Source organism: Typopeltis vanoorti, chromosome 15 (genome assembly GCF_054136105.1).
Source record: "Typopeltis vanoorti isolate ZY-2024b chromosome 15, IOZ_Tvanoo_1.0, whole genome shotgun sequence".
NCBI classification, from domain to species: domain Eukaryota; kingdom Metazoa; phylum Arthropoda; class Arachnida; order Uropygi; family Thelyphonidae; genus Typopeltis; species Typopeltis vanoorti.
The window spans coordinates 2,762,597-2,775,287 of record NC_143563.1 but is presented as its reverse complement, the minus strand read 5'-3'; the positions used below and the strand labels follow the sequence as shown (position 1 = coordinate 2,775,287).

At 36.4% G+C, this 12,691-nt stretch overlaps 1 protein-coding gene across 2 annotated transcripts in view; it reads left to right on the top strand.

The window, feature by feature from the left end:
* Nucleotides 1-12,691, top strand: part of LOC150098312 (uncharacterized) — a 733,595-nt gene that overhangs the window by 544,973 nt on the left and 175,931 nt on the right. For both annotated transcript variants that reach the window (XM_090404774.1, XM_090404775.1), the window contains exon 31: nucleotides 9,747-9,854. In XM_090404774.1, coding sequence (XP_090260900.1) covers nucleotides 9,747-9,854 — 108 coding nt within the window. The remainder of the gene's footprint in view (nucleotides 1-9,746; nucleotides 9,855-12,691) is intronic.

The following is a 12,691-nucleotide window of genomic DNA, read 5'->3' as shown; positions in this document are numbered from 1 at the left end:
GCTCTTATCCCACTCAATGTGATGGTTAGTAGAGGCAAAGTGGCAAGAAAAGCCTGAAATGTCTTGTCTGTTGTTTCTGACATATCCTATGTGTTGTTTCTTTCTCGTTTCAAAGCTTCTAGAGGTCTGACCTATGTAACTAATACCACATGAGCAAGGTATATTATATACTCCAGAGTACTTGTAGAATGGATGAGGATCTTTCGGCGATCTTAAAAATTTCCGAATAGTGATGATTGGCTTGAATGCTACTCTGATATTATGTGGTTTTAGAAGGTCAGCTAATTTTTTGGAAATGTTGCTGATAAATGGAATAGTAATAGTACTGATGTACTGGATGTCATCACATTGTCTATGTGGTATATCAGTCAAGAGAATCTTGTTGTAGAGTCTTTTTGGATAACCATTTAAAGATAGTTCTCTGGATATTGTAGTTAATTCCATTTGTAGGTCATTCTTATCTGTTGTGTACTGTATAGCTCTTTTCTTGAGCATATGGATAATGCTAAGTTTCTGAGCTATATGATGAGACGAGTTGAAATGGAAGTAACGTCCAGTATTTGTAGGTTTTGAATATACAGATACTATTATTGGTTTGTTTCTTTATTAGGATGTCAAGGAATGGCAGTTTTCCATCTTTTTCAATTTCTAATGTGAATTTGATGGTATGGTGGAAACTATTGATTTGGTTGAGGTAATCCATTAGTTCTTCTTTCGTATGATCCCAAATGAGAAAGATATCATCCACATATCTGTACCAAATTTTCGGTTTTGGAATGATCTGGGATAAGATTTTTTCTTCTAGATCTTCCGTGAATAAGTCACCACAAGGAGGGGAGAGGGGGCTACCCATGGCTAATCCGGTGAGTTGTTTGTAGACAGTTTTTTGACAAATAAAATAGTTAGAAGTTAAACAGTGATTGAACAAAGTAGTGATGTTTCTTGGAAACAAGTTGTCTAAGATGTTGTTGAAAGTTTATTTTTCACTTGGTTAGAGTATAATAAAATTAGTTTAATCCTTTATCCAAGTGTGAGCAAACAAAGTTTGCGCCTGAAGTATCTTCAGGACTAGGGTAAGGTGATACAACACCAGAGCAACTCGTTGCAAAGGTGGAGAAAGCTACCAACACTCCTATCTCAGTATCTCCTATAATGCAAAACACATCTCCATGCGGATATGTCTAATGTTATGCATTAAGGGAAGGGCCACTACCCAGACTAGTTTCGACCTTTATTGAGGTCTCTTCAGTGGGAGCCAGGCCCTAGTGGAGATACCAGGCAGAAGCATTAGCAGATCATCTCTACCTATAGGAGTTGCCAAATGGTGTGCCACCCATTAGACATATCCGCATGGAGATGTGTTTTGCATTATAGGAGATACTGAGATAGGAGTGTTGGTAGCTTTCTCCACCTTTGCAACGAGTTGCTCTGGTGTTGTATCACCTTACCCTAGTCCTGAAGATACTTCAGGCGCAAACTTTGTTTGCTCACACTTGGATAAAGGATTAAACTAATTTTATTATACTCTAACCAAGTGAAAAATAAACTTTCAACATCTTTCTCTAAATCCAGAGTAATTTATTATAAAAGGGTGGCACACCATTTGGCAACTCCTATAGGTAGAGATGATCTGCTAATGCTTCTGCCTGGTATCTCCACTAGGGCCTGGCTCCCACTGAAGAGACCTCAATAAAGGTCGAAACTAGTCTGGGTAGTGGCCCTTCCCTTAATGCATAACATTAGACATATCCGCATGGAGATGTGTTTTGCATTATAGGAGATACTGAGATAGGAGTGTTGGTAGCTTTCTCCACCTTTGCAACGAGTTGCTCTGGGTTGTATCACCTTACCCTAGTCCTGAAGATACTTCAGGCGCAAACTTTGTTTGCTCACACTTGGATAAAGGATTAAACTAATTTTATTATACTCTAACCAAGTGAAAAATAAACTTTCAACATCTTTCTCTAAATCCAGAGTAATTTATTATAAAAGGGTGGCACACCATTTGGCAACTCCTATAGGTAGAGATGATCTGCTAATGCTTCTGCCTGGTATCTCCACTATCTCCACTAGGGCCTGGCTCCCACTGAAGAGACCTCAATAAAGGTCGAAACTAGTCTGGGTAGTGGCCCTTCCCTTAATGCATAACATTAGACATATCCGCATGGAGATGTGTTTTGCATTATAGGAGATACTGAGATAGGAGTGTTGGTAGCTTTCTCCACCTTTGCAACGAGTTGCTCTGGTGTTGTATCACCTTACCCTAGTCCTGAAGATACTTCAGGCGCAAACTTTGTTTGCTCACACTTGGATAAAGGATTAAACTAATTTTATTATATGTCTAAGATGTTGATGACTTCAACCACTGGAATGTTTGTAAACAAAGACGTGATGTCCAGGCTTGCTAGTATATCCTCTTCATAGATAGGGATGTTTTTTATTTTATCTATAAAATGTTGCGAGTTTTTAATATAAGTATCCGAGACATGAATGTGTTGTAAAATCTTTGCAAGGTACTTGGACAGTTGGTAAGTGGGAGAATAGATTCCGTCAACTATTGGACGTAATAGTATACCTTTTTTATGAATTTTAGGAACGCCATACATTCCAAAAATAGAGTTCATCTGCAACTAAGAAAAAGCCTTCTCATTGCTACCACTTCCAATAGCTAATGACTTACGATTAAAAAGCAGCATAATCCTTTCAGCTCCGACAAGATCTCCTAACTCCAACTCTAACCAAATGGAAAGAAGAATGCTTCTCAAATTAAGAAATAATAAAGACATCATACTCAAAGCCGACAAAGGTAATAATACAGTTATATTAAATACTAAAGATTATGAAAAAAAATTAAAAATCTATTATCTGATAGGTCTGTCTATGAAGTTTCAGTAGAGATCCGATCATAAAAATCCATAATGACACCAATGAACTATTACGTGGAATGACTAACTGGCCTATAGAAGTAATAAGAAAGCTGAAATCAATGCACCCACTAAATCCTAGATTGTATGGCGTTCCTAAAATTCATAAAGAAGGTATACGATTACATCCAATAGTTTACGGAATCTATTCTCCTACTTACCAACTGTCCAAGTGCCTTGCAAAGATTTTACAACAACACATTCACGTCTTGGATACTTATATTAAAAACTCACAAGATTTTATAGATAAAATAAAAAACATCCCTATCTATGAAGAGGATATACTAGGAAGCCTGGATATCACGTCTTTGTTTACAAACATTCCAGTGGTTGAAGTCATCAACATCTTAGACAACTTGTTCCCAACAAACATCACTACTTTGTTCAATCACTGTTTAACTTCTATTTTATTTGGCAAAAAACTGTTTACAAACAACTCACCGGATTAGCCATGGGTAGCCCCCTCTCCCCTCCTTGTGGTGACTTATTCACGGAAGATCTAGAAGAAAAAATCTTATCCCAGATTCATTCCAAAACCGAAAATTTGGTACAGATATGTGGATGATATCTTTCTCATTTGGGATCATACGAAAGAAGAACTAATGGATTACCTCAACCAAATCAATAGTTTCCACCATACCATCAAATTCACATTAGAAATTGAAAAAGATGGAAACTGCCATTCCTTGACATCCTAATAAAGAAACAAACCAATAATAGTTCTGTATATTCAAAACCTACAAATACTGGACGTTACTTCCATTTCAACTCGTCTCATCATATAGCTCAGAAACTTAGCATTATCCATATGCTCAAGAAAAGAGCTATACAGTACACAACAGATAAGAATGACCTACAAATGGAATTAACTACAATATCCAGAGAACTATCTTTAAATGGTTATCCAAAAAGACTCTACAACAAGATTCTCTTGACTGATATACCACATAGACAACGTGATGACATCCAGTACATCAGTACTATTACTATTCCATTTGTCAGCAACATTTCCAAAAAATTAGCTGACCTTCTAAAACCACATAATATCAGAGTAGCATTCAAGCCAATCATCACTATTCGGAAATTTTTAAGATCACCGAAAGATCCTCATCCATTCTACAAGTACTCTGGAGTATATAATATACCTTGCTCATGTGGTATTAGTTACATAGGTCAGACCTCTAGAAGCTTTGAAACGAGAAAGAAACAACACATAGGATATGTCAGAAACAACAGACAAGACATTTCAGGCCTTTCTTGCCACTTTGCCTCTACTAACCATCACATTGAGTGGGATAAGAGCCGTATGCCCTATATAGAAGATAACTACCATTCAAGAACCTTCAAGGAAGCAGCTACAGTCACCAGTAAAACTGAAAACCTCAACAAGAATCAAGGTCTAACCTTACCAGAAATTTGGAAAGCTTTAATCAGATCATTAAACATCAAAGAAATGAACTTTCATGACAATTACACCATGAGCCATAACGAATAAATCACGTTCCCGAGACACGTGCATTGTCTTGTTCAATACTAATTTTTTGTATAAATTAGAACCATCAGTTATAACCTAGTCTGTTACCTTCATATAGCTTACTAGTTTGTATTCCCTGAAGATGCTGATAGAAAAATTGGCGAAACATGTAGGATGGTAAAATAACGCTACTTAACTAACATTATATATAAAAAAAGTGTAATAGTCGTAGTTCAGTGTATTATTTATTCCCTATTCTTTATGAACACATTTGATTATACCACCCTTAAATTGTGCCACCTGGGTTCATTGCACCCTTTGCACCTCGGTACAGAACGGGCCTGTCTCTAACCAATGCCATCCTACCATAATCATTCTGTTTACTGCTGGCTACATATCAAAAGAACTTTCTATGATTTATTTTTGGTTTCATTAGCTAACTGCTACTCATACAGAACTTTTGCTACCCTTACCATCCACGTCGCTGTCCTTGCCTGTTCTTGGTATTACTCATAGAATTTATTATTATTACTCCTCTTTGTTGCTTCCATAATAACTTTTTTCCTCTGTATCATATGCTTAATCTCTTCATTTATCCATTTCACAACTACCTTATTTAACCTTCTGACCTTTGGAATACATTTAAACATTGCTTCTACTAGATAGTTCTTAAATATCACTAATGCAAAATCAATCTCCTTTGCACCAAATTCATTCCATGATACAGCTGAAATCTGTCTCCTGAACTTCTCATAATCACCAGCCTTGTGGTTTCAAATATACCCTTTCCTCACAGAAGTCCTTACATGCTTGGCAACCACCAGGATAACCATGGTCACTCTCATTAACTGGAGGGAGATTTCACACCTCATTTATAATAACATCCTCTGATGAAATGATCAAATCCAAGATCCTCAATAATAATAATAATAATAATAATAAAAACATAATAATAAATAATAATCATCATCATTTTCTCATTTGCTTGGCTAATTTGCTTATATATTACCTTTTCACTACCCTCCACATTACCAGCTCTATAGCAACATCCATCTGAATATTTCATTCTATTACTTCTGTGATCTCTGTCTCACACGATTTTGTCTCAAAACCCTACCACTATTTCCTTTTGCATCTCGATGTTGTATGAACATAACTCTTTTTCTATCATCAATAACACTCTACTTCCCTTTTTTACCATTTCTATCTTCACAAAATACATTATATCCTTTCCATTTCTATTCCTTCCAGAATGTCATCCTCATCCAACCATGTTTCACTTATTCCAACTAATTTTAGGGTGAATGAACTAAATCAATGCATCCATTTCTCAATTCCCATGTTTCTGATACTTCTACAATTTGCATACAAACATATCAGCTCATTCCTGGATTATTAATAAGTTTCTCTGATACAACTTATTAGATATTACTTCACCATAACTTCCTAGAGCCATATCTTTTTTCTCCTTACTCATCCCAGAACCTTCTTCAAATGCATCTATTTTTCCTACATCCCAGATCATTTCCTTCCCTTTTTGTCTACACATGCATTCATATCCTCTTGGAGCATCAACCTTTCTCACGCTATGTTCCCCTGTCTGCCCTGAGTCTCCCCGTATCCCTGTTTGTCTTGCACATTTATCTCATTCTCTACACTCATGCTACTCACACCCACTTAATAAGTACCACTTCAATCTCTCCTTCCTTCCTTACTCTCCCACTCTTTTTATTGCTTCTTTCTTGCTCAGATTGATTTTCTGAACTCATTACTCTTCCTTCCAGCAGCAGTCTCTCCAAATGACTCACACGAAAATCATTCAAATGCTGTTCATTGCTCTTATACAGTTCAGTTCTTCCTTCAAACTCATTCCACACATTAACAAATTGCACTCCTTTCTTTTCACACATTTCCACTAACAATGCACACAGATTTGGTTACCTGGTTTTCTTGGGGAACCAGGAGATAGTAGAGAGGTTTCACAGACAAGATAGTGAGAAGTCTGTGGAATACTCCCTACAAGGACAGGTGGAAGGCTTGTGAGTTACAAAGTTTAATTGATTAGCAGAAAAGAGGAGACATGATAGAAACTTTTAAGATATTAAAGGGGTTTTATAAAATTGATGCAAGTGAAATTATTCAATATATAAGAAATAATCAGAGAACTAGGAACCATCTGTGGAAGTTTTGTAAGAGTGTGGTTAGTAGGGATGTATATGTGCCAACCAGATTTTTTTTTTTTTTGTGTGGAGAGTGGCGAGTGGAATGGATAACCAGGATTGGTTGTGAGTTCTCGACGGTGACTGGATTCAAGGAGAGTTAGGATAGGATTTGTGTGTATAATGGTTATATTGGATTTCCCACATTTAGTCTCTGGACTTCATGGAGATGCCATAAAATAATAATAATATCATTCATAATTCTTGCTCACTACCTCATCTCATGACTGTGATACTTGGGCAACACACTGACTACATTTCCTATCACGCTATTATATTTAATCCTTCTAAACAAACTCCTGATATCCAGTTTGACATTCTCCTTGTTCCCAGTCAAGTCATTGGTCCCTACTACCACTACCAATTCATTTATTCACTTACTCCTCATATACAACACCTCAGTCACTATTCATTTTACCTCCTGGAAAACAAACCTTTTGCATCTTCTCATTTACCACACCTCTAATAATTGAATCACCATACAACACCACTCTCAAGTCTTTCATACTGACCTCATTTATTTTCATCTTCTTCACTCCTTCATGCATATTTACTATTCTCTTCATTTCACTCTATATCTGCCTCATCTTCCCCAACTCAGCTTTCAAATCTTGTGTCCTTTTTTTTTTCGAATCATTCACTCTTGCTATTTTATTGCCAGTCATGCGCACACACACTTGTTTGCCGTCAACCTGTTTGCCTCCTTACTGTTAATTTCGCTTTGCTTTTCAACATCATTATCATCAATCATGGTCTTTTTCTCGTATCACCCTCCACACACACACACACACACACACACACACTCTCTGAACATTTGCACAGTCCTCAACTGCCCTGTCAGTTATGACACCGTGTTTCCTACTCATATTTAAATTGTTTAAACTCATATATAAGCACGCCTCATGGTCCATCAGAATATTTCATTTCCTATATACCAACACTTGTTTTTTTCTCTTATTCGGCCTCTCTACATAAATATCTGTGACATCTTCCCATGCATGCATACTGCATTCACGGCACTATACTAGATTTGAAAAATCGATGCCATTTACTTTATTTTCTTCTGCACTGACCTGCACACTGATTTGCCTTTCCCACCATATTGTATCTGTGTGCTGACAAAAACAATGAATTTATGATAATATCACCTAAAAAATTTTTTTTAAACTCCATGTTCCACTCTGAAATATCTCGCAATAACACTCAATCTACAATTTAGACAATATTGGCACATATTTAAATATGAAATTTACTTATCCTGCTGCTGCTTACACAATGACCAATGCTTAACTCATGCTACCTAGTGTGAGCTCCAATATTGAATTTCTTGCATTACATTTCATTCTTATGAAATCTGCTTTGGAATCATTGATAACTATTTTAAACATGTTTCTGGCTGTTGTGTAAGCTGAATGAGAAGCTGGAGTTTTTATCTAAAACCGTTGAACATAAGCTGCATTTTTATCATGGATGACAGAGGCACATATTTTTGAGAACCATTGCTTGGATACAGGCTGGGGTTTTGCAGTGGAGTAGGGAAGGAAGGATCTCATTCCAGTGAGGATTACTTCATTTGTTAGTGCAGTTCAGGTGTTTGGATTGAGAGAGCAAAAGCAGTAATCTGACTATGGAAAAGCAGCATAAAACTTCCAGAGGTCATCCCACTCTGCACAATTATAGTGTCAAGGGGTATTGCAGAGATTGGGTGGGAAAAGTATGAACTCTAGAAAATGAGACTTGAATAAGATTGTGATCAGAATTGCCAAGGTAGGAGCAGACATCCACAGTGTATTTGGAGGGAGAGCTAGTTAAGAAAAGGTCAATAATTTTGGTAGAATGATGAGGATTATCTGTATTCTGGTTGGTAGATTGATTTGTGTTAGGTCTTGACTGTTGGCAAATGATTCTGCTTTTCTTCCAGCTTGATCTGTGAAGTTGGAGTACCGAAGGTGGACAATCTCACAATTTGGGTAATCAGTTTGTAAGAATTCAATTTTTAGTGATAGGTAGTCAAAAGGGGCAGCTGGATTGTCAGAGTGAAGAGAGCAGTAAAGGCAGCAAATGAACATGTAAAGTGAGGTAAATAAATATTGAGCCAGAACAGATTGAAAAGTGGAGATTCGCAGTTGGATAGTCTTTGATAGGGGGATATCAGATTTCACAAAAGCACATGTTCCACCCTTTCTATGTAATGCATCATGTAGGATGTAGTTGGGCTAGTTGAGGTGGACTGTGGTCTTGGAGGATGCCAACTGAGATTATATTAAGAAAAGAGATCAGGTTTTGATGTCTGTAAGTGGTGGTGGTGAATGTCAGTAATGTTTGTATTAGTGCCTCGAATGTTGGTGAAATGAATATGGAAATGTTTTGAATATGTAATTATATAAATGAATATGAAATTATAATAGGTAATAATCCAATGTAATGTGTGGTCAAATGGATACACTACTGAGGGTAATTTTTATTGTTAAACTAATTTTTGGTTCTGGAATGCTTCAGGGAAGATTTCTTTTTTTCTGCAAATATAAGCCAAAACAGTTCGATGTTCAGCAATTATGATAACGAATGATATCAACATGATACAGAATTGCAATTATGTAACACATCTTTTCATGTTTGATCATTTATTTGCTTATTTGTCAATCATTTTCTTGTTTTAACCTTTAATTAATAATAATAATAATAATAATAATAATAATTAAGAAATGTTGAATTTCATAGGACTCTTAATGAGTATTATTATTATTATTATATCACACCTCAAGGGAGTCCAAAGACTCATCGAGGGAGGGTATTAGATTGTTATTTCTTCCTAGCATCTTTTCTCCTCCCCATTTTTTAAATACTTGTCATTACTTTCACTGCTAACTAGTTTAAGGTTTAAGGCAAACATTTTACTCAGTCTTTAATATTTTAGTCCTGATGATATAGGTTCTAAGATCATGATATTGACAACATTATCATGACCATTGAATTAAGGTGTAAATAGCTGTAAATAGATTGTAATTACATTTGCTGACTGTGTCATCTCAATTACATCTCAAAAAAGTGCTGTAAATGTTTAAAAAATATTCATTTTGAAAGTTGAATGAAACTAATGTTAAAATAAATAATTCTCTTTATGATTAGGGTCACCGAGGTCAGATGGGACGTCCAGGTCGTAAAGGTGATCCTGGTGAAAAAGGAGAAAAAGGTGATCGAGGCCCAGCTGGACCAGCCGGTGTGAAAGGTGATGCAGTAAGTTTCTCTTCCTTCATTTTTTAAAGGAAATTAAAGAAAATCACACACAAAAATTTTAAGGTTCCATAGCAAAGCTGATGGCATCTTCTTCTTCTTCTTTAGCCTATTTCCATCCACTTCAGGATATAGGCCTTCCCTTTAATTTCCAGTTCTATATGTCTTTAGCCAATATCCGTCACCTCATGTCAAACCTTTCTAGATCATGGTATCAGAGCACAGTAAAATATGAATGATGATATTATGATTAATACATTTGCCTGATAGTGAAATTGAAGGAGAATTAGCTAGATTCATATGGACACAGCAAGATTTCTTTCCCAAAAATTTGGGAATTTTAATGCTACAAAATAGAAACCAGCTAGATAATATATGCTACTAACAGGCATAATAATACTTACCTCATAGCCTTTTGTGACATTGCCATATTCCTAAACATCCAAACCACAATTTCTTGGATGTGAGCAATACATGAGTTTTGCATGTAGTTTGTGTGCTTTTATTTATCATCAGTCTTTTTCCTTAATATTTTTTAATCTCACTTGGAGTATAGCAAAAATTGAAATTCATTGTTTTTTAACACTTTTCAAAAAAACTAAGAATGTACAAAATCAGCCCCTCTTTTTAAAATGTAAGAGAAGTTATGAGGCATCTTCTAGTACTCAGCACCTTCACAGATCACTCCAAAGGGTGACATAGGATGTTCCTTTAAAATGTATCAAATACTACTCCAAATGTACAGAATCTTTACAAGACCTTTTCAAATGAGTGCAGGTAAGCCACTCATATGCAGAGATGCCAGGGTTTTTTCTTCATCTGCAGGAAACCTTGTTGGCAACACAATGAAAATGCAAATGCATAAAGATAGAAATGCACAAATAAACTTGGTCTAATCGACCAAGTTTATTGCACTTCTGCTCTCAAACCTATAAGTCATAGGTTCATATTTCACTGTTGACATGGGTGTTTGTGAATATCTTTAGGTGATAGATAATTTCAACTACCAAGTGTGGAATTGATGCCTTGTTTATTAGTGGCCTAAAATGGCCTTAATTGAAAGTTCCAGATTTAGTGTCTACAGCAGAGATTCTAAATTGTCTACACCCTAATCTTCCCACAGTATTAAAAACATCGGCAAAAAAAGTTATCACATGTCAGTATCAGCTGCTTTATAGTATTGCTTCCAAACCCCGATGGAGTCCAAAGACTCATTGCAGGAGATCAGACACTCATACCACAATAACTATCATATGAAATAAAAAGGAAATTTTTTGAATAGTAAGTGGTAAAATGCATTACTGGAATGGGTGGCAAGCACTCCAATGCTGAATGTATTCAACATTCAGTATTATTCAATGTATTGGAGTGCTTGAATACTTACCTCATGCACCCCAGTAATGCATTCCAGTCATTCACCATCTGCAATGCAAAAAATCTCCTTTTCACTTTCTCACTCACATCACATTTGTATATTTTCCAGGGATAACCTTTTGTTATCCCATCATCTATTACACTATGCAGTAATTCCCCTATATCTGTCTGGTAGTATCCTCTTACCAGCTTATATGTCTCAATCATATCACCTCTCCTCCTCCTATTTACTATGTTCTTCAGATTGAACATTCCAGAGTCCTGAGACAGTCTTAGTTGTTTGCCTTTGCATTCTCTCTCTCTCTCTCTCTCTCCAGTATCTCCATGTCACTAATTTAGCCAGATGACCAGATCTGTGCACAGGAATCTGAATCAGGCCTAATTAGTGCCTTATACAGTGGAATTATCACTTCTGTATCTATACTTGTTAGGGTTCTTTCATTATGGCAGCAATCTTCGGGGTAACAACTTTTGCAATGTGTCCCCATTTACCAAGTTCCTCAGATCCCTTGTCTGTTCCACATCCTGAAGCCAAGTTCCTCCAATATGGTAAACTCATTCCATCTTCTCTGGCCAAAATGCAAAACTTTACACTTAAAGGGTTAGGGGGCACTAGATAATTCTGATAATCACCATGAAGTAATTGAGGTAGAACCATGTAACTTATACATTCTACATATTCCTACAAAGTGTTATACACCTGTTACAATGCTGCATCATTTGCAATCCTCTGAGAATAAAGTCCTTCCCTTGTTGCACAAACCATATAATTTTTGTTTTAGGTGTTTATCAGAACTTCCACCCACACCCCTCATGCACACGCACACACCTGTAGCAATAGTGAAGTGATATCCACATTCCTCAGTCCAAAACACCAAGCTATTAAAATTCTCTTGCAGCAACATCTCATCAGAACCAGATTGTGCATGGGGATGCAGTGCTCCCAGAACAAGACCCTGTGATACCTCACTACTTGTCATTTTCAGGACACCACGCCACCATACAACTGGCTGGCCCCTATATCAGTCAACCACCTCTGTGACAAAGCTATCAACTGACTATTCATCTCCATCCTGTTCAATTTCAACAGAAGTTTCTCATGTGCTTAGGATACTTTATAAAAATCCAGATAAACCTCTGAACAAGCATCTCCTCTGTGCAGTACACTAAATCACTCTATTATAAAATGTGACCAATTTACTAAACCAAGAATCCTATCCCTTCACAAACCCATTCTCTCTTGAGAGATTTCCGTTCTCATCAATTCAGGTTTGTATTCTGTCTCTAACCAGCATCTCTAACACTTTCACCACTACACCTGATATACACAGTGATAGTTTGACACTACTGACTTGGATTATTATGAAAAAGAGTGATAATTCATTATCACTCTTTTTCTTCTTTCACTTTTCTTTTACTCTTCCTATTCAAGGCCTGTTGTAACAACCAAATCAGTGGCACTCATA